The following is a 20,852-nucleotide window of genomic DNA, read 5'->3' as shown; positions in this document are numbered from 1 at the left end:
TTTGCAGTATAGCACTACTGTATGTGTTCAACAGTTCCTCTTGATGAAAGCTGGGGTTTGAAGGTCAAACAAATTTTTGAACGGGGGCGAACATTATTAGACACGGCCTAAGTAGCCCTTCATTTCTGTGCACCCAGTATTTCTCCTAAATGTCGCCTAAGCATGACATACACCTTTAAATTTCCCCGAAAATCTATAGGTTATCTATTACTTTATGGTCAAAATTCGGGAAAATGTACTTTTGCCCCAAGATGGCCAAAATAGTTGAAACTTAATTCAATTTAAAAAGTATCCTGCCGGCCTCGATTTTTTTCAACAAGAAAAGCATCCCCCTGTCCACCCCCTAGGGATGGCTATGTCTCCAAACGAAAAATATCCACGCTTTGCATGAATGCCTGCGTCAATTAATAATGGCCGGGTCTTCGATTATTCGGGGATAAATTATCTCTTCCATTTAGCCGATTTTCGGGTGTTCTGCGTACTTTAAAACTCTATCTACACTGCCTGGACCTTGGATAGCAATCATGCTGGAAGACCAGTGCTCTCGCTGTCCCGCGGTGTCCGAATGAAAATGAGCGAGGAATGAACAAGACAGGCGACGCCCTCAGCCAGGGCCAAGAACTGCTGACGGTGCCAGTCGTCCTAGAGGACAGGACTGCGCCAGACGCCGGAGGACGAAGACGTCGTTGGCGGCGGCCCAGAGACAGAGCAAGACTCGCTGGATCGAGGATTCGTCGTAAGAGTCAAAGAGTCAGGTTCAGTCCAACTGGAAGTGTGGTGGTGTCATCCTCTGGCCCATCATCGCGAGCCAGACGAACGTCATCCTTCCATCCGTCGACAGACGGCCGAATTATCAGCCTCGACCCGCCCCATTCAAATCCTCCACTACTGGTGGCTTCCATTAAGTGCCAGTTGATCCAACCGGCCGGCCGGTTCACACTCAGGCTGACCCAAGAGCAGCCCAGGGGAACCTTGGCCTGCGGCTACTCAGCCAGCCGAGGCTGACCGGCGCGGACGCTTCTTGAGCCCGGCAGAAGAAGCCAAGAACGTGTTGGAAACACTGAGTCGGCAGGAAGCGCGGTGACAAGGCCGCCGAACTAGTGGGGCCCACCGAGAGCGACAGCTACCAGCTGCTGTTGCCCCTGCCAAGACACACGCCAACAATCACGATACAGTGCTACACGCACACACACAAGCACATAGACCACAACAACACAAGACGGCGCACACAAGGCGTTTGTCTGTCTGTCTATCTTCCTACCTTGGAGACCACTCCTCCCTCCATCAACCGCACCCACCCTGGCCAGGCCCTGGTCTGGTTCCCAAGCCTTCCNGGCCCAGAGACAGAGCAAGACTCGCTGGATCGAGGATTCGTCGTAAGAGTCAAAGAGTCAGGTTCAGTCCAACTGGAAGTGTGGTGGTGTCATCCACTGGCCCATCATCGCGAGCCAGACGAACGTCATCCTTCCATCCGTCGACAGACGGCAGAATTATCAGCCTCGACCCGCCCCATTCGAATCCTCCACTACTGGTGGCTTCCATTAAGTGCCAGTTGATCCAACCGGCCGGCCGGTTCACACTCAGGCTGACCCAAGCTGGCCAGGCCCTGGTCTGGTTCCCAAGCCTTCCCTCCGCCCCACCCTTTCGTCTCGAGAATCCACTTGTCCCGTTGAGCAGGGTTGGAACTGAACCCTGGAGGCTCCACCATCGACATTTTGAACATCAACGCGTTCCAGCTCACATTGAGTTGTCAGGGACCCGCAGGCCGGAGCGGCGCGTCTCTGTCGGTGAGTAGGTGAAACGGTTCAAGGTCTGCGGTTACTCGAGCGAAGCATGCGCCCCTCTCGCCATCAGTCGCCACTGAGTGTTCGGAGTTAGGCCGGCTCCGATCTGGCCAGCACGCCGTTATTGTCTGTCTTGTGAAGGTCGGCCCACATTGTCGCTGTCCTATCCCGTCGGTATGGGCCACTGTCCGAAGGTGATGCTCCATTGGATCCTGCTCCGAGATGGCGTTCGCCGTGAGGTGTGGCCATTGGCAAGCCAGCAATTAGAATGAGCCAAACCCCAATAGTGCCAGACGCGTCTAGTGCCCCAACGGGGGCACCGATTCGGCCCCCCTTACGCCATCGTCGTCGTTCTGCCCCGCCCATCCAAACAGGATTGGCCATGGCCGCCAGCTTAGCCGCCGCGGCGGGCGTGAACTCTGTGCATTCGCGTGATCCGGTCTCCACGTTGACCGAGGACCAATCTGAGGTCGATTCCCCTGGGGCCAGCATCCTCAAGAGTGCTCGCAGTCTCAAGGAAGATTCGCCCAGTGGGCCCAAAGTCCGATGGCATCGGCAGCTGACCACAGAGGAAACCATTCAGCCCGCGTCCAACGAGCCATCTATTGGCCATCCCTCAGATCTCGTCGCGATATCTGTTAAGTGCGATTCAGCGGTGGCTGCTTCCGAATCGGCCTCTGTCCCTGTCAATGGCCCTCAACCTGTTCCAGTAGGCCCACTGGATTCCGATACACCGCCAGCTCCGGCGCCGCCCGAGCCCAAAGAGGATGGGCGAGATGATCCGCTTTTAGCTCAGAAAAAACCGCCAGAGATTGAAGAGGATGAGGACGAGGATCAAGACGCCACGGATAGTTCGCCCGATGGTCGTTTCCTCAAATTTCCCGAGGAAATCGGTCGCGGCAGCTTCAAAACTGTCTTTAGAGGACTGGATACCGATTCGGGCGTGTCCGTAGCTTGGTGCGAGTTGCAACAAAAGAAGCTGAGTAAGATCGAGCGACAGCGTTTCCGGGAAGAGGCTGAAATGCTCAAAGGCCTGCAACATCCCAATATTGTGCGGTTCTACGAGTCTTGGGAGGTCAACAAGTCCAAGAATGTATCCAAGAAGTACATTGTGCTCGTCACCGAATTGATGACCTCGGGTACCCTCAAGACTTACCTCCGCCGATTCAAACGCATCAATCTACGCGTCCTGAAATCCTGGTGTCGACAAATCTTGAAAGGACTTTTGTTCTTGCACACCCGTTCTCCTCCTGTGATTCATCGAGATCTGAAGTGCGACAACATCTTTATCACTGGACCCACCGGATCCGTCAAGATTGGCGATCTGGGCTTGGCAACGCTCAAAAACCAATCGTTTGCCAAATCTGTCATCGGTAAGATGCCCTGCTCTTATAGTGGCCTTGGGTCTTTAGGCCTGTTCCTACAAGGAGTGTATCAAGTGATTTCGATTTAGGTACCCCTGAGTTTATGGCTCCCGAAATGTACGATGAGCAGTACGACGAAAGTGTGGATGTGTACGCTTTTGGCATGTGTATGCTTGAAATGGCAACCTCCGAGTATCCTTATTCGGAGTGCACAGGTCCGGCACAAATCTATAAGCGAGTGGTCAACGTAAGTTTACAGATATTCAATCTAAGCTGGAATTGAACTACTAACGCATTGATTTGATCTGTGACGATAGGGAATCCGCCCTTTGAGTATGGAAAAGGTAGAGGATCCGGACATCCGAGAAATCATTGATTTATGCACACAGCTGGACCGATCAAAAAGGTAGGTAGTTCCCGTACTATATGCCAAACTCATGTTTCCCAAGCCTTTCATCTTGAGAGCTTGATGTTGATCGTGACATGTTGATCACATGATGGAGAGATTTGTGAACTCGTTTCCCTCGTAGGCCGTCCATCAAGCAATTGTTGCAAATGGAGTTCTTCCAAGAGGATATTGGTTTCAAATTGGAGATTTTGGACCGTGACATGATGGTGGTTAATCAAAATAACATGATCAATTTTCGCCTCCGAGTGACCGACATCAAAAAGCAACGGCGAGAGAAGCCTGCCCACAAAGAGAATGAGGCGATCGAATTCGAGTTCAATTTGGATTCGGATGAATGCAATGAAATCACCATGAACATGGTGGGTTTGCGATTTGCGATTGGTTGGCAAAACATGTTGCTTTAACATTGAATGAACTTGTCCTACAGGTTACGTCAGGAATTTTAGTGACGGAGGAGGACGCAAAAAAATTGGCCAAACTGATGGAACTTCAATTGGCCAATCTCAAAAAAGATCGGGAGGAACGTCTTCGGAGGGACAATGAACTGATTGTGCAGCAGCAGCAGCAACAACAGCAGCAACAACAACAGCAGCAACAACAACAGCAGCAACAACAACAATACATAGCTGGTCAACAAGCCCTGTATCCAGGAGAAGGACACGTCGCTCCAAGTATGAATCCAGCATCTTCAAAAGAAATAGGACTGACTACTTGCGAATTCTTCCTTTTTAGGTTTGGAATCTGGCTACCACAGTTACGCAACACAGAGTGCTCAAGAAAATGCCCCTTTACATCAGGTAATGATCGCTTTTACAAAAAGTCAAAATTCAAAGTTTTAACCCCGATCTTTATTTAACTTCAATTTTGTGAACCAATCTGTCTTGTGATACTGTCTTGTTAGTGTTTGTGATGAGCTACCCGTTGAAGTATGCAGTAATATCCTATGGGTGCATCTATTTCACTTTATAATTGACCTAGTGAGTCAGTGTACCTTGTAGACTGCTTAAGCCAATCATTTCGATCTTAGCAGCCTTTGAGCAATCATCCAATCATATCTGGGTCATCAATATCCCCCGTTTCCACGAAGTCAATCCCACGCGGGTCATCATCTTCCCTATCCAGTGGTGACACTGGAATGAGCTTGGCTCCGAATCTGGGTCAACCATTGGTCTATCAGCCAATGCTAGATGGCAACGCCCCGATGATGCCGTTCCCTTTGGGGCCATACTTGCCAGTCATGAACCCCCCTCCATGTTCCGTGGGAACAAGCCATCGCCATCACGTACAACACCAAATCTCGCCTGGGTTGGCCAATAGCACCTCGGCCTCCACTTCTCCTGCCTGTTTGCCCTCCCAGTATACTGATGGGTTTCAGTATGACCCACGGCTCAGAAAAGCATCTTCTCCCTCCACTTCCTCCTCCTCCTCCTCTCCTTCTAGACCATTTCAATCCCACATTTCTGGCTGTCTTTCGAAAGTGCCCTGTGTGTCGCCTCTGATCATCACAACCGAGTTTGTCCCTTCATCGGGCTCTTCAAGTGGCGTAGCGAAATCTCCTCCTCCTCCTCCTCTTCCTTCATTATCACCATCGTGTCCTTCCACTCTAAACACGTCATCGGCCGTTGATTTATTCACGCCTGACAACTATCCTATGTGCAATCGATCAGGAAAAGTCGTAAGTCCGTGAACATCCATCCACTTCTAAATTGTCATATTCACGGATTGCATAGTCAGCCGACACCAACAAATTATGACCCTGGATATGATGCCTCTTTTTCGTGTAGGAGGTGCAAGAGGAGGATGTTAATCATGGGGACGGCTGAAAAAACTTTCGTTCTATTCGTATTCTTTGCTTTCATTTCGTTTGCTTTTGTTTATATACATTTAAAGAGTTCATCTTCAATCACTCATTTAAATTCGTTCGCTTGGAGCAGCATTAAGCATTATGAGAATGCTTCCAAAAGAAAACATGCACAGTTGCACACCAAGAATGAATGTAACAAGTTGTTTCTACGTTGATTCCGAGTGAATTGATTTGATGTGTTCTTTTATTTCGTGTTCTATTCCTATTTGAGTTGATTCGATCCCGCACGATTGCATTTGTTTCAGTTAATTGAGAGTGCCTCGGCCCAATCGCTGGGCCACTGTCACCATCTTGCTCACATATCCCACTATCAGGGCTTGCGCAGAGGTTCCCTTCCCGTTAACACAATTGGATATACTCTGGCCACGCCCTCGCCCTTGACTGCATCCACCAATGATCTTAACGCCCAATTAGTGAGCAATGTCCCGCAATCGGAGCCATTGCTTAACACAGCTAATAACCCAAATGCTGCTCCTCCGGCCACTACAGTTTATAACAACAATCTGCGTAGAGCTAGCGTAGGCATTGAGTTACCCACTCTCGAAGAGACTCTCATAGAGCATCATACCCAGGTGATGACCGACTATCGATATCGCTTCCCTTTTGTGGGCTCTGGATCCTTGCCGTAGTTATTCCATCATCAACAACAACATTCATTATGCTCCTAGATGATGGGCTCCGCTCCACTTTCATGTTTACCCCTTTCCTCTTCATTGGCTTTTGGGCTTTTTTCGATCTCAATCTCGCTTACCTTTATGGCTTTCACCATAGCATTCTGAATCTAATCTTCGACCTCCGTGTTTTTTTTTTTTAGAACACGGATGGAACGGCGGTCGAAAACGCAGAAGGGTAAGGGTTAATCCTAGCAGGGTTCATTCCAATTTTGTACCAACAAATTCAAATTCTGGCCTTCTCTTTAGTAATCAGCATCATGATCCGAATTCTCAACAACATGAGGTGGAAAAGACAAAGGGAACCAAGAAATCCAAGCGGAAAAAGATCACCAATCTTGGCCCAGTGATCAAGGTGTCAGGAATACACCAAGTTGAAGGTGGAGTCAAAGTGGAGGCAGTCATCGAGACTCTGGAGTCCAAGACGGTCACATTCGAATTCCATACCCTGGACTTCGATCCAAACGAAGTGTCTTCTGCATTTGTGAGTATTTATTTCTAAGATTGAATATGGACACGAGTTTATTCCTCCATAGTATAAAAGAAATAGAAGGCCAACCAAACCTTGTTGCTAACGCTTACGTTTCCCCCGCGGCAATTCGTGTAGATTGAGCAATCGTTTTGGCATGAGCAGCACCGCAATTTCATTAATGACCAGCTATTGGATTTGGCCGAGCAACTCAAAGAAAATCCCACCAAGATTCCGGTGGCCCGAATTCCACTGGATGGGCCTGTGTCTGGAGGCGCTCCGAATGAACCGCGAATCGATGGATCGGTCGAGACCAATGTGGACCATACCAATAGTCCGCAAAAGGTCAAACCTCAAGAAAGCCACGAGATCCCTTCTGGAATCGAAGACAAGTCTAATGCCCAGGTTCGATGAGTTGATTGAGTGCTCGTTGTGCTCGTGACTTCAAAATGCTGATGGTTCGAGTTTTCTCTCTCCTATTTAGAATCGGTTTTCCCGCTTCTCCGTTCAGCTTGTGGTGGGTGAAGGAGTGAATGCGGGTGTGTCAGATGGGTCTAGTTTGCCTCCCCCTTGTCCCACACCCTCTAGATCGCAAACACCTAGTCTCTTGCCCCATGATGGAGGGAAGACATCTTCAGACGGCACGCCTGTGAACTCGTTCACCCCGGAATCCACTGTGAGTCCGCAAATGTTGAAGCAGCTCCAACAACAGCACCAGCAGCAGCAACAACAACAACAGCAATCAATCCACCAAGGACATGGACAAGGTGGAACTCAATCCCAACAGTAAGATAACGATTGTTAATATGTAATATTATGCATGCATACTTAGTTATTTCATGCAACACACGATCATTCGTAATTTTTTCTCCTATCATAGAGACCCCTCTTTGGAAATCTTGCGTTCCAAATTAGAGAACGTAATGCCTTCTCACCCTGTGGGATCTGAACCTCACCAATACCACCAGTTGTCCGTCCAATCCACGCAAGCCAACAATGCGGCTGGTGGACCTTCGAACCATCAGTACAGCGGACTGCATCATAGCCAATCTGCCACCGGGGTGCCTCAACAGCAACAGCAACTGGCCAGTTTGGCCTCACAAGATCCCCAGTTGAGTCTGCCCCCTCAACCGAGCCCGACCATGTTGCCCGGAGGTCATGCCCATACCACCCATCAGCACTCGGTGCAAGGGGGAGGCCATTTGGACGGCCACAGCTACAGTGGTGGGCAAGGAATAGTGAGAACGGTGGAGATCAATTGTCCTCCGCTGGAGCAGGTCCAGGAAACAATGGCTCTTCAGGTGCTATCATGGCTGACACGGGTCAAGACGTGAATCAGTCCAACGCGAACTTGTCAGATCCAAGAATTGCAGGAGGAACCCAGTACGTATTCTCTACCGTGACGGATGATTGGGACGGGAATGATTGTATTACACAATGATTACTCTGCCCTGTTCTTGCAGATCTGCATCGATAGAAAACTTGGAGCTCAACTTGCAGAGCATTATGGGGAAGACCACTGGCAAAGCGTCCACCAGTTCGGGCAACAAAGACTCGGCTCCTTTGACCCCTAATGCTCCTCCGAGCTAGTTTCGTCGTTGAATCCTGCCATTCCGTCAGAAACCCCCGATTCGATCATGGAGAGTGATGCTCCTAATCGATTCTCCATCAGCCTTGTCACGGATAGTAATCGGCCAGCCAATCTGGCATTCCAGGACAAAGAAGGTGAGCGTCAGACATGAAAGAAGGCGAAGACGTTGAAGCCAACTTGTATTGGATGAATTCTCTTTGATAGGCAAAATTGTGGAAGCGAACACTTCAACGCCCAACGCAACCACGGTAGATTTGTGGTGCAGAAAACGCCTGATGGAAACTCTGGTCCGAATACGGAGTCGACGCCTAGCCCTGCAGGTTCAAATTACACCACCGCGAGTGAGAACACGAATGATGTGTCCGAGGAGCATCCCGAGGTGGCTTCAACTTTGGCCATGTATCAGAACATGCTTCCTCAAGGAGTGCTCTCCCTGCCACCAATGCAAGTGCCGCCTCCATCGCCCTCCAATGAGCACTATCATACAGAGGGCAATGGCGACCAAATCAGTTCCTCCCAACAGCAAAAGCAGCAACAGCAGCATCAACAAACAACAACAACAAACAACAACAACAACAACAACAACAACAACAACAACAAGGGGTGTACCCGAGAAACGGGCCTCTACATCCAAATTATGCCACCGTCGAGTCCATGGAGGGCTTGAGCCACGGTTGCCACACGATGGGCCCACAAGCTCACCCTGGAAACATTATGGGCGGACCCTTAGTTCCACATCCCACTACCCTGGTAAGTTTCTTATCAAGGCAAAGTAGTCCACCATGTTACAAAGAATTCCACTACGCACAAGGTGAAGGGTCACTTCGCATTATGGTTCATTTGTTATTTTCAATTGCTTCTTCCATTCTTTTCTTTGGCTCAAAAGAGCGGTGTTCACGCGATGACCTCTACTGGCACGTATCATGGCCATGGTAATTTTAGTCACCATTCTCCGTATGCTTTGTCTCCAAAAATAACCCCCATGGGGAACACGAACTCCACAGACCGTGGTCGTCAAGAATCCCATGTATCAAATGCACCCTCTGCTTTGGGCTCGTCGTTCTCTAATCAACTTTCTCGTGAGGTCTTGGAACGCAACCAGCGCACCTATAATGGTCCATTTTATCAGATCCAGCCCCCAAACCAACAACAACAACAACAACAACAACAAAACGGGCTACAACAGCTCAATGATAGTTTGAGTGAGCTATTGCCCACCAATGATGACCATGGTTACCCGCACCCTATACTCCATCGACCCCGACGAACACTCTCCCGATCCTCACTTTGTGAGTCTTCTTTCAACTCGCCTATGGAGTCCGCTCCCGCTTTCGAAGATGAGGTCGGTGTTTACCACACGGTGCACGGAGACCGACGTAAAACCATCATGGCCTCTCGCCGACCGGACCCGTTCTCCAAAATCATCCGACGAAATCCGGGCGATCACCATCACAGCGGCTCTACGATGATGCCCAGCTTGGGCGAGATGAGCTCCAAAAGTTCTTCCATGCGCTCTTCCACGGGCTTTCTGAACCATCATGGGAAAGGGGATCCCACGAAAAGTGGTCTGTGGGGGTCGAGCTATGGGGTAAGGCCCAGTAAGGGAATCCCATTGGTACATGCGCAAATGGGCTTGCTGCGGCTCAGTCCCGTAATCCCCCTTTGGGTGATGGTCCACTTGTCGGCTGCTGGCAGTATCTTTGGTACCCAACTCGCATGTTGCGTCGTCATCTTCAAACACTTTTCGAGATCGTTCCCGGGGATCTCGTTGGAAGATTAATTACCACAATCAATAACCACTGTTGCTTTGTGGCGTATTGTTCTTGTGCTCTGTCCCAGCCTTCTGTTTTCCCTTCAACCTATCCATTAATGCCCCCCACAGATACAGTATATTGCGTACATTACTACGTATTTACTGTCTGTATTGTGTATGGTATGCAGTTCTGCCCGGGTGCGAAAAGACCCTAACTATCGTCTATTGGTTATCTCGCAATAACTGGCATCGTCCTTACTTCAACTTAATGCCCACTATGTATATCTAATGAAAGGGACATTGGTGCTTGATACGGGGTTGGGATTGACATGTTGTCTTAGGCATGAGGGGGGTAAACTCACTTTGGATCAGGAATGGTGCCATCGTTATTGTTCTCTCGTGATCTGCTCGTGTACACACACAGATGGACAAGCATTTCTTCATATTTCTCATCTTGCTTTTCCAGGGTGCATTGGGCGGTCAAGTCATGCAGGAGTCTCCTACCGAACTCTCCGAGGCCATTCGTCTGTTGGACGAACGGTAAGTGTTCATTCACGTCTTATCAATGGCAGGAATAGGTGATCGCATGGCCTTGTCCTTACTTCCCTCTGCTTCGGTTTTCAGGCATAAAATGCAAATGCAAGAACTATTGGTCAGAATGGAAACACTCCAGCGCGAGTATTCTTTAGAGCGTCATCAATTGAGCCAGCACTTGCTGGAGGCTATACGCTCACAAGAGGTTGTGCCGGATGTACCGGGTCTTCCGGGTCTGGTCCTGGGCAACAATCCCGGATTGTTGCCCGCGTTGGGCAATGTGCTTCCCTCGGGAGGCTCGAAAGATCCCAACAATGGGGTGTACGCAACCCATCCAAGCCAATCAATGACGCCTCAAGCTCACATGCCCGGTGGACAGCATCCACATCCGCACCCGCAATTGCAGCCACCACAACAACAACCACAACACCATCATCATCAACAGCAACCACAACAACAACAACATCAACATCAACAACCCCAGCCTTCAGTCGGACAACAGCAGCAACAACAGCAACAGCTTCAGCAACAACAACAACAACAACAACATCTTCAACAACAACAGCAGCAACAAATGGCCAACCTCAACCTCAATCCCATGCACCCTGGGGTTGGAGCGCCAGTGCACATGGGCAATTCGGGAATGCCGCCCTCGCCCATGATGCTGATGGGTAGTGGTCCCAACCCATTGTCAATGGGCATGTCCACAGGTCCCGGAGGGCCCCTTCCCCTTCCAAATCAGATTATTGCCGGTCCCGATGGGCGCTACTATCAATATCACATGACTCCAGAAGGACCTGCCCTCCTGCCTTTGTCCATGGTGCCCACAACCTCGAATGCGGGGGCGCCCATGTGAGAGATGTCTAGGATCCTCGGGGAGGGTGGGGAACTTATGAGCTGTGAATCATCATCCTTGATCCGTTTTGAAAAGTGCTCAGATCAAGGAACGATTGTCAGTGAAATTAACTTTACATACACCATAAATCTATCTTAGAAAATACGTTTATCCTCTTGTATTGGTGCGTGTGGATGCGGGTGGTGGAGCCCTTAAACACACCATCACGGGTGTCCGCTACGTGTCTTTTTTCCCCATCCTTGGGCTGGACAAATTCACAATTTAGACCATGGCAAACACAGGAGAGGGGATGAAAGGAAGGAGAAATGAGAGATGCGTCGCGGGTCAACCGATCATCAGCAGCCAGTGATATTGTTGCCATTTCAGCCCGGAATTCAGCGGGCTCGACGAACTTGACTTACGAACACAACCAACCTTACACATGGATAGAGTGAGAGTGTGCCCGACACCAAGATGGTTGGTTCTCTCCATTCATTGAGACGGGATTGGGGATATTGTGAGCGATCCCAGAAGACGAACTTGCACACTGATATATATATCTCTTTTTATTCGGACGAAACGAAGCTTATCGTTTTTGTGATGGAGAATAAAGGCTTACTGAATTGGCATTGGTACGGTTTCCATTCAATGTCTGCTCGTTTGTGAATATTTTCTATGTATCTGGTCTAATGTATAAAATAAGGGGAAAACCATCAAAAAAAAAGATTCATATTTTTAGACGGGTTTCAATCATACCACATTATTAACAAATGACAGCCTACAAATGACCTATTTTACGCTTTTCCGACACAAAATCGCATATTTGAATATTCTCGGTTGAAAATTAGCGTTACATCAATCAAGATTTTTTTTTATTTTGAAGCATTTTATCTAAATGGAAAATAATTTAGCCAATGGGGATGAGAGACCAAGACAACTTAACAAAGGAAAAAAAGTAAATATTTGCCCTGCTTCATTTAGACGACGAAAAGGTTAACTGCATTCAGCAACTGGACTACGTAATATAAAGTATAACAAACGATTGTTTTGCCACCGTTACCTCTTTAGTCATTACACTGAAAAAATGCTTTTGATATTAGTCTATGTAAGTTTCTCTTTTTATCATTTATAATCACCGAACTACGTCATATTTGGTGTCCATTCCGCCTTTTCCGTCTATTCTGATGGTTTTCTTTGCAGCGCACAATGAGTTTTCAACTATTACAATTCCCCTTTTCCGTGAATGCAGCACACAATCATTTCTCAACTATTCTTTACCACTTGAACCACGTTTGGGGAAAACAGGTGGTCCAGTCAATCCTAACGTTTCGCACATATTTTCTAATGAAGATCTGTTCTATTACTGTATGTACCGGTTACTGGAACGATCTTTCGGTTCACTTCTCATGAAGTTTTTCGTCGAATCAAGAACCCCTAGGGCCCTGCTAAGGATTCTCGCCATGGCGGGAACGGAATTCCGAAAGCCCCGCAACCTCCTTTGTTGTTATTATCCCGTCGATCTAACTAAACATCCATCCATGCATGCATGCAATGCACGCACGATTCATCCACGTGTTGCTGTAGTGGCCCATCCACGCCCACTAAGATCCAGGCGGGCACGATTCGCTCGATTCGCTCGATTCACTCGATTTGCTGGCTTCCCGAGTTCATACACATTACACAGAGTACTAACTTACTATTTAGATATTGCATCACACACACGCACACACACTACTACGGACTATTAGGTCCGACCGACCTCATCCAGGATGGTCGAGTTCTTCCCTCTGGCCGTGACGATCCCCTCAACCACCGGACCAGACCATGAAACACCCCACTCCGGCGGGGCGTGTCTAGCCGTGGTGCCCATGGGCCAACAGTTCCATTTGAAAGGACGCTGCAGGCTCAGCGTTTGGAGCACGGCCCACGGGATTCGGGTCCTGGGTTGGCAAATGACGCATGGCCAGCCCGCTCAAATCGTGGCCTCGCCCCGTGGTTACAGTCTCTTGGCCATTGAAGCCGTGCCCACCCCAGACCCGACCGCCCCGCTCCCCAGGATAGGACCCCAAGCCCAGGGAGAGAAGGTCAAGTCCCACTGGTCCTCGGCCCAGGCGACGTCCACAGCCGACCCAAGCGCCATCCCGCAGATCCGGGCTCGCGTTCGTTCGTTGATCTCGCCCGACCAGATGTCTGAGGCTCGTTTGGACACCATAATGCTAAGCCCCTCGGCCCTGGTGTACTGCCAAGCCGTGAATTCGGATTGGCAAACCCGTTTGGAGTCCACCTTACCGCACGTGGTCAACATCGGCCTATTTGGGCGCGATTGGCCCAACCACGCCCTCTCACCCCTACCTACTCTTCACGCCGAAGCCGAAAAGCGGCTCAACGTGAGTTTGGTCGACGCGGGCGCTTTGCATTCGTTCCGTTTATTCACCCCCCATCCAAGTTGGGCCTCGATTTGGCCCGACCCCTCGTCAGCCAAACCCCACCGCCCAGATCGTGAGTCATGACCGTCCCTTTGGTCTGCGCCCTTGAGCCCCGAAAATGTGCATTTATGATCGCTTTGACCTGTTTTCAGACCCGCCCCGGATCTTTGTGGCTGGCGGCAAAGGCGTAGGCAAATCCACATTAGCCAAATGGCTGTTCCATCAGTTATTGGGCCACTATCCCCAGGTGGTGTGGGTTGATCTGGACCCCGGTCAATCCGAGTTGTCGATTCCCGGTAATTCAAAAAATGTGCCCGACATTGCATCGGCCGTATCCAGCCCATACTAATCCGTCATCATATGGGCGCTCTTTGTCATTTTTCAGGCTTTATTTGCGCCTCGGTCTTGGCCTCGCCGCTTCTGGGTCCCAACTTCACGCATCTCGATTGTCCGCTCCACACCCGCTTCTTCGTAGGTGACATCGATGTGTGCAACGTGATGCAGCGCTATAAGGCCGCCTCTCGATTGATGGCCTCCGTCCTGGCCCAAGACCAGGGCCTAGGCCAATGGCCTTGGGTCATCAACAACTTGGGCTTCACTGGCTCGATCGGACTCTCGATTTTACGCGAGGCTCTTCTCACGTGGCGTCCTAGCACCCTCGTGTCGATCACGAGTGTTAGTCAACGCAAGAATTACCCCGCGGATCTGTCCACTTGGACGCGACAATTGGGTTTGGCTCAAACCCGCGTGATTCGCTTACCAGCTGTACCTGAGCGGACCTCCGATTGCCGCGGAGAATCACGTCCCACCCACTGGGGTTTGCCCGAACCTCGGAAACTGCGAGAGATCGTGCTTCTGGCTTTCTTGGCCCATTTCCCTCGGCCCCTCAAAGAGATGGAACCGTATGTCGTATCATTGGATGCCGTCCGGGTGAACATCCTTGACCGCAATGTGGGTGCCAGTCCTCAATCTCGAGCTCAGTACTTGTTTCGCATGAACGCGTCCATCGTGTCTTTGGAGTGCGATCGATTTTCATGGAGTAATGATAAGGAATCGGACCTCAATCTTAGTGTGGGCGTGGGCATCATTCGTGGGATTGACGTGGAGCGCAATGAGATTTACGTGGTAACGAACTTACACGATCAATCGGTGCTGGCCAACGTGAGTTGCATCACGGTGGGAATGATTCGATTACCCGATTCTGTATTTCTGGATCAGCCCTCCAAACTAGGGTTGCCTTATGTGGGCGGGACCCTTTTCCAGACTCCTTTGTCCCAGCCGTGGATCAAAGGAGGTCGGCCCAGAAACTAAAGCCATTAATTGCTTGAAACATTGTGATGTCGATAACTCGCTTTTTTGGAGGAAATGAGTCTGTTTTCACCCACATGTGTTAGTTTTATTTCCATTATTGCAAAATTGAGTTAATGAAAAGGATTGACATATCTGTATATGACAAGAAGGAGATCCTTTATTTTTTGAAAGATTCGAATTTTGGTATCCGATGAATTTGCGAAATCAAATATTTATTGGCATACATATATGTGCTGGTATTTTTGACTTCAGAAATAAATCTTAGGGTTAGTAGATTGCTCAGGTTGTATTCGCACGAGCTTAGTCTTGAATCGAGTGAGGAGAAGGGAGCCATGGTTGCCTAATCCAATAGTGAACTTCTTTTGTTTTTATGCAAATTAAACTCATGTTTTGCGGTAACCTATAGCAAAATCCATTCGTATAGCGGCAGCAACCAATTATAATGAAACGATAATGACGTCAAGAGTTGTAATCAGATACATGCCAAGGGCGTCCATGCACTTTCCTTGCTGCAGATTTCCTGCATTTTGATTCTTGCAAAGTCCTCGCTCTCTAGTGCTGGTAGTTGATTCAAAAAGCGTTTTAATTCGAAAAAAGCAACCTGTGCTCTGAAATGCCAATTGAGGTTTGTTCAATTCCAATCATGTTTGCTTCTCAGTTCTGGGAGACGCTTTCAGTTTTGCATTTTGTCATTTTCCTAGATTCTTTCTTACAATTTCAATTTTTAGCATTGAGAGTTACCCATAACAAGTGCAGTACCACTCATTCTGACAGATAATGTTCAAAATTGCCTTCTTATGAACTCTTCGCTCAAATTCTTGAACTTTGCTGAAAATGAGAAAGGTCGTGCTGGATTATGCCTTGTCGAAAAATAAGAAAGAGTCAAAGACATTATTTGGCAACGTTCCAAATTTCACCTTTCATCCGTTCAATAAACTGTGAGCTCAAATAGTTTTTCACTCAATATTTGGTCAAGTATGACGGATATATCCACTCTCCGACGAAATGGAAGTCATCAGACCATTCAGTCGGACAACCGAGGTCAATTTGGCAACCTTTGGCGTCACGTTCAAAGGTTGAACTCGTACCCTCAAATCTTAATCGACTTTCAAGCCAAGACGTCCAATTACGAACGGATCCGGTATGCCTTACCATTCTTGGAGTGCGTGAAATTGGTGCCCATTTTCCGACTCAAAGACTCAACATTGGCTGAAAGTAACCGTCTCAAAGGGAACGAATACTTCAAAAAGAAAGACTTTGCCAATGCCATGCGGCTCTACAACACAAGCATTCTCAATGCGCAGCATGAATTGGATGTAAGTTAAGTGGCATGTGTGCACTTTTTCTTTTACAAACAACCGGTTAAGAAGGCGATTGAGTTCTATCTCCTATCATTGATTTCTTCCATGGACAGCCAGATAAGACGTTGAGCTTGGCCGTAGCCAATCGCTCGGCTTGTTGGCATCACATGAATGAACCTGAAATGGTGATCCGAGACATCCAGTATGCCATTGCCATGGGCTATCCCGACAAACAGAAGTATAAGGTGAGGATCACGCGATATCATTTCCCCGGCCACAAAGACCGAGATTGACACAGCTCATGTTTTCAAGCTCTATCTTCGTCTGGCAAAGGCTCAGAGAAATTTGGGACAAACAACCAAGGCCCTCACCTCGCTCATGATAGCTAAGTCAACTCTAACCGCCACGGAAGAAGGCAACATCAAGGAGGCGGCCCTCAAACAAATTCAACACGACCAAGAGGAAATCAAAGCCGACACGACTCGCCCAGTACTCCAAGGCCCTGGGGCAAACACACTCCATCCACCTTCGGCTGGGAAGGAAGCAGAGGGTCGAATACGGGTCGAATTTGATCCCAACCTCGGCCGGCATGTTGTAGCCGCTGCGGATTTGCAAGTGGGAGATTTGCTCCTCCAAGAGTCTCCTTATGCATCTGCCCTTTACCCCGAGCAGTTTGGGTCACACTGCCAAGAGTGTCTCCACCCCCTTAAAGCCTTCATTCCGTGTCGAACTTGTAGCGGAGTGGCGTTCTGCTCGGCGGAATGCGCCCAAAAAGGTGAAGTTTATCATAGAGTAGAATGTCAGTTCGCCGAGGCTTTGCGGGGATTTGGATGCAGCCAGGTGGCTCGTCTGGCATTGCGGATGATCTCTCAGCGAAAATTTGATGACGTCATGGCCTTAAAGATGCAACTTCAGTCCTTCAAGACGGATCAAGAGACCCCCGCCGATCTGGATCCGTATGTTCAGGCTTATAACTTGTCCGGCAACGATGAGCAGCGTGAGGCCGATGACCAATTGGAGAGAGCCCTCATGGCCTGCCTTTTGTTGCAGACATTGGAAAAGGGCGGTTATTTTCCACCTCACTTCTCCGACTTTGAGTATGTGTTCATTGGGTCGCTCTTGTTACGCAATCTCCAAGTGCTGCAATTCAACGCCCACGAAGTCTATGAGATCCTTCGACCCGACCGAGTGAGCTTGACGCCTAGTAAAAGTCATCAAATTGCATTGGCCATCTATCCCAGGGCTTCTTACTTTAACCACTCGTGTCATGGGGAAGTGGGTCGATTCTTCAACGGCAAGACCATGGGCCTTCGAGTTCTCAGACCGATCAAGAAAGGCCAGGAAATTCACGACAATTACGGCCCCACTTTCTATTTGAAGGCCTTCAACGAGCGCCGTAGGGAGCTGGATGCGCGTTATTGGTTTCAATGCGGATGCACCGCTTGTCTGGAGAATTGGCCTTTGTTGGCTCGACTTCCCAAGTCCGAACCCAGACAAGAGGTTGAAAAGGCCTTTCAAAGTGGATGCGAACACATAAAGAACGGCCAAGTTGAATCTGCCATCCGGGATTTTGCCGTGGTCTTACATCAGGAATGCCAGCTCTCCGAGATGAGGATGCCCTCTCAGGGCTACATTAAAGCGGAAGATAAGATACGAACGTGCATCTCAAATTACGGCAAAGCCGTGTTTATTGATAAGATGCTCAAATAAACAAAAAAGCCATTAAAAATACTGAATCATGTTAGTGCGAAGACCTACTCTTCCTGACTTGACTGGCCTTTGTGGGTTGAAGTCAAATCATTCATTTCTATAGGTTTCGGCACTTACAACTCGACGCGCAATTGATGACCTTCTTGAAAGCCTTTTAGCTTCATAAGAGTCTTGAGTTCCTGCCAAGCCGTCTTTATTGATAAGATGCTATAATAAACAAAAAAGCCATTAAAAAAAAAATACTGAATCATGTTAGTGCGAAGAGCTACTCTTCCTGACTTGACTGGCCTTTGTGGGTTGAAGTCAAATCATTCATTTCTATAGGTTTCGGCACTTACAACTCGACGCGCAATTGATGACCTTCTTGAAAGCCTTTTAGCTTCATAAGAGTCTTGAGTTCCTGCCGAGTCAAGCCCGAGATGTCAATCCGCTCTAATTCTATGTGATTGGAATCCGAGAAAATCAATTCCGGGGATTTCTGGCGTGGCACCTTGCGGACACTTGTTCTCGGGTACAACGACTGGAAGTCCTCCTCAATGAACATTTTGATTTCAGGGAGCTTTTTCAAGTGTCAACTTCCACAGGACTCGATTGTGGCGTACGATATGGTGGTCGGCGCCAAGATCCCTTCACTCTCCTTGTCACTCGGATTGACAGCTCGTGTGATCCAAAAGGTCAAAGAAGCCACAAGCAAACATGGCCAAATAGTGTTCACCATCTCCAATCATGGATCGAAATTCAGAACTCAGACCCTCGCACTCGTGTTGTGTTGCATCTTCCCAAGGATTGAGTGACTTCCAACCTGCTTTCTCCAGCTAAAAAGCGTGAAAGGAAAGGAGCTTAAAGGAAGAGGTTCCGATGGTCCACATTGATCAGTCCGTGTATTGGTTTCTAGTTTGCTTTTTTACTTTTGTCCCATCAACCGATCGCCAGAAAACCATGCTTCGTCGGTAGTGGGCGTTACAATTAGTATGCTGAACTGATTAAGCGTTCCGCTAACTTACGCCTAATGTTGATGATTGCAGAAGGGCAGAATTCAACGTAAGTTGTGTGGCTTTCTCAAAACTACAGTCAGATAATGATTCCACCATGATACCACCATACACTACTCATTTTCATAATTTTGGAAAGATCGATAAGAGAGACATGTCTCTCGCTAATCTTTTACCATGGTGTTTTAGTTTCTGGGTCTAAAAAGGCCAAGGACTCATAGATCTGCAACACAATAGATGTTTTCAAATGGACGTCAACATTTTCTGAGTCTAACGCCATATACCGTTCAAAAGCATGGATTCTTGTAAAGTGGCTTGTTCAAAATGTCAAATTGGACAATGTTGGACGCAATAGATTTAATAAAGGACAGGTGAACAATAAAGCAGCCATCAGTCTGTGGAGGGCTCTTTCAACAATTAAGCCGAGTGTAGCAAGGTTCTATTTTGAATCCAAGGAGACAAGTAAATCACGGTATAAAGGCAGGCAAGCAAGTATTACAAACACTGTGATTTTGCACTCCATTTTTTTCGAAGTGAACTTCTTTTGACGACCCCTGCGTCTAAGTCAGTAAAGAATCCATTAGTTTTTTAATTGTAATTAGTAATTTCAATTGTGCTGGTATAAGATTAAAAAAGAAAGCATAGTTTTGTTTAACCACTTATTGACCACAATCGCCAGAAAATAACAACAATTTCTTCTGAAATTGTGTCGAATGTGGCTTTTCGAGCAAGTCACTTCTCACGAAAGCAGCTTGAAAGATGAAGGAAAGATGGCTTCAAGCTCTGAAAGTGATGATGTCACCTTGAAACCGTCAATTGTGGTTTAGGTTTCATTCAGTGTGGTCAAGTGATGGCTAACCTCACACATTTTTTTAACTTGTTTCAACGTCAACATTAAATTTACAGTATTCATGTCTTTATAAAGGTAATGTGTTTCTCCTTCAATTTATGTTTACGTTCACTTATTATGTTCACTCAATCCAAGTGAGCCTGGAGAAAAAAGGCAGAGGAGAAATTTTACGTTCATTAGCCATGTGAAATAAAGGAAATTCAATCAAGGGAAAAAGTAGCGCAGCACTCTACAATACTGTAAGAAAAAACTGCGTGAATTTTAGAGTAAACATAAAAAAGGGATGTGAAAATGTTATAGTTATTTTTATTGTGGCACATATCCTCCAAGCTATTGTTGAACTCGAAACAAATTTTGGTAGACTTTTGGGTACTATTTGATATCAACTAAATATAAGATATGAACTGCAAGTTATATTCTTGATAAAAACCGAAAATATAATATTCTTAAAACATACTTCTTAAACAGATCAAAATATTGAAAGATGCATAAAGATGAGCTTCCTCTAAAAAAACATGCAATTATATATAAATATATGATGAAAAGGATACTTTTTATACTATAAGACATGCATGGTAAACGCTTTGGTAAAGCTGGTCTCTTTCATGGCTTCTCCTTTGATCCATTTCTCTACACAACATTTTGTTCAACTGTTTCAAGCTTTCGGTATTAATTAGCGCCAATTTTTCTTGGCTTGTGATTGGAACTCTTGCGTGCGCGTGTCATGGAAATTTCAACACACCAAACAATTGTTCCACTATATGTAATTACATTTGGTAGATACTTTGGATCCACGAATCTCTGAGTGGACCATTGGAACACTTATGTGATTAAATTCCTGCAACCCAAAGAAGACGTTATACAGGCCCTGGCTTTGAAAAATCACTCCGCTCTATGCCATCCGTGGAAATGCCCGATTGGGTAGTCAACCCGCCTTTCCTGGGCCAATGCGATGATAATGTAATTAATCCTGCTCCCCAAAGACCAG

General features: G+C 47.6%; 4 protein-coding genes across 6 annotated transcripts; all 4 read left to right on the top strand.

Moving 5' to 3' along the window:
• Positions 1–1,615: 1,615 nt before the first annotated feature.
• On the top strand, positions 1,616–8,710 carry LOC131892842 (serine/threonine-protein kinase WNK1-like). Of its 2 annotated transcripts, XM_059242695.1 has the most exons (14): positions 1,616–3,157; positions 3,238–3,395; positions 3,466–3,554; positions 3,679–3,916; positions 3,985–4,228; positions 4,290–4,354; positions 5,667–5,993; positions 6,236–6,270; positions 6,342–6,576; positions 6,700–6,966; positions 7,046–7,347; positions 7,442–7,944; positions 8,025–8,286; positions 8,357–8,710. In XM_059242695.1, the coding sequence occupies exons 1-12, from the start codon at positions 2,053–2,055 to the stop codon at positions 7,893–7,895; spliced, it is 3,519 nt and encodes a 1,172-aa protein (XP_059098678.1). In that variant the 5' UTR covers positions 1,616–2,052; the 3' UTR covers positions 7,896–7,944; positions 8,025–8,286; positions 8,357–8,710. The 2 variants fall into 2 exon arrangements, with proteins under 2 accessions (XP_059098678.1, XP_059098679.1); XM_059242696.1 differs by lacking the exon at positions 5,667–5,993 and having other exon boundaries at positions 1,618–3,157.
• Positions 8,708–11,903, top strand: LOC131892854 (histone-lysine N-methyltransferase 2D-like). Its single transcript, XM_059242712.1, has 4 exons — positions 8,708–8,902; positions 9,039–9,740; positions 10,372–10,445; positions 10,530–11,903. The coding sequence occupies exons 1-4, from the start codon at positions 8,807–8,809 to the stop codon at positions 11,293–11,295; spliced, it is 1,638 nt and encodes a 545-aa protein (XP_059098695.1). The 5' UTR covers positions 8,708–8,806; the 3' UTR covers positions 11,296–11,903.
• Positions 11,904–12,763: 860 nt separating this feature from the next.
• On the top strand, positions 12,764–15,289 carry LOC131892851 (polynucleotide 5'-hydroxyl-kinase NOL9-like). Of its 2 annotated transcripts, XM_059242709.1 has the most exons (4): positions 12,764–12,959; positions 13,023–13,773; positions 13,853–13,996; positions 14,086–15,289. In XM_059242709.1, exons 1-4 carry the CDS (start codon positions 12,813–12,815, stop codon positions 15,009–15,011), a joined length of 1,968 nt encoding a protein of 655 aa, XP_059098692.1. In that variant the 5' UTR covers positions 12,764–12,812; the 3' UTR covers positions 15,012–15,289. The 2 variants fall into 2 exon arrangements, with proteins under 2 accessions (XP_059098692.1, XP_059098693.1); XM_059242710.1 differs by having other exon boundaries at positions 12,764–13,773.
• Positions 15,290–15,866: 577 nt separating this feature from the next.
• Positions 15,867–18,054, top strand: LOC131892853 (SET and MYND domain-containing protein 4-like). Its single transcript, XM_059242711.1, has 3 exons — positions 15,867–16,327; positions 16,426–16,557; positions 16,625–18,054. Exons 1-3 carry the CDS (start codon positions 15,989–15,991, stop codon positions 18,020–18,022), a joined length of 1,869 nt encoding a protein of 622 aa, XP_059098694.1. The 5' UTR covers positions 15,867–15,988; the 3' UTR covers positions 18,023–18,054.
• The last annotated feature ends 2,798 nt before the right edge of the window (positions 18,055–20,852 follow it).

This window comes from Tigriopus californicus, chromosome 2 (assembly GCF_007210705.1).
Source record: "Tigriopus californicus strain San Diego chromosome 2, Tcal_SD_v2.1, whole genome shotgun sequence".
NCBI lineage: Eukaryota > Metazoa > Arthropoda > Copepoda > Harpacticoida > Harpacticidae > Tigriopus > Tigriopus californicus.
This window is presented reverse-complemented; position numbering and strand designations above follow the sequence as displayed.

What these genes read in the sequence shown, in the direction of transcription:
- LOC131892853 (XM_059242711.1), top strand. Translation starts at nt 15,989, where the DNA reads ATGACGGATATATCCACTCTCCGACGAAATGGAAGTCATCAGACCATT. An exon ending in ATGCGCAGCATGAATTGGAT is followed by an intron (nt 16,328 to 16,425) that starts GTAAGTTAAGTG and finishes TTCCATGGACAG; the next exon opens with CCAGATAAGACGTTGAGCTT. An exon ending in CCGACAAACAGAAGTATAAG is followed by an intron (nt 16,558 to 16,624) that starts GTGAGGATCACG and finishes CATGTTTTCAAG; the next exon opens with CTCTATCTTCGTCTGGCAAA.
- LOC131892842 (XM_059242695.1), top strand. Translation starts at nt 2,053, where the DNA reads ATGAGCCAAACCCCAATAGTGCCAGACGCGTCTAGTGCCCCAACGGGG. An exon ending in TCATAGAGCATCATACCCAG is followed by an intron (nt 5,994 to 6,235) that starts GTGATGACCGAC and finishes TTTTTTTTTTAG; the next exon opens with AACACGGATGGAACGGCGGT. An exon ending in ACGAAGTGTCTTCTGCATTT is followed by an intron (nt 6,577 to 6,699) that starts GTGAGTATTTAT and finishes CAATTCGTGTAG; the next exon opens with ATTGAGCAATCGTTTTGGCA.
- LOC131892851 (XM_059242709.1), top strand. Translation starts at nt 12,813, where the DNA reads ATGCATGCATGCAATGCACGCACGATTCATCCACGTGTTGCTGTAGTG. An exon ending in GTTCATACACATTACACAGA is followed by an intron (nt 12,960 to 13,022) that starts GTACTAACTTAC and finishes ACGGACTATTAG; the next exon opens with GTCCGACCGACCTCATCCAG. An exon ending in ATCCGAGTTGTCGATTCCCG is followed by an intron (nt 13,997 to 14,085) that starts GTAATTCAAAAA and finishes GTCATTTTTCAG; the next exon opens with GCTTTATTTGCGCCTCGGTC.
- LOC131892854 (XM_059242712.1), top strand. Translation starts at nt 8,807, where the DNA reads ATGGAGGGCTTGAGCCACGGTTGCCACACGATGGGCCCACAAGCTCAC. An exon ending in TGTGGGGGTCGAGCTATGGG is followed by an intron (nt 9,741 to 10,371) that starts GTAAGGCCCAGT and finishes TTGCTTTTCCAG; the next exon opens with GGTGCATTGGGCGGTCAAGT. An exon ending in ATTCGTCTGTTGGACGAACG is followed by an intron (nt 10,446 to 10,529) that starts GTAAGTGTTCAT and finishes TTCGGTTTTCAG; the next exon opens with GCATAAAATGCAAATGCAAG.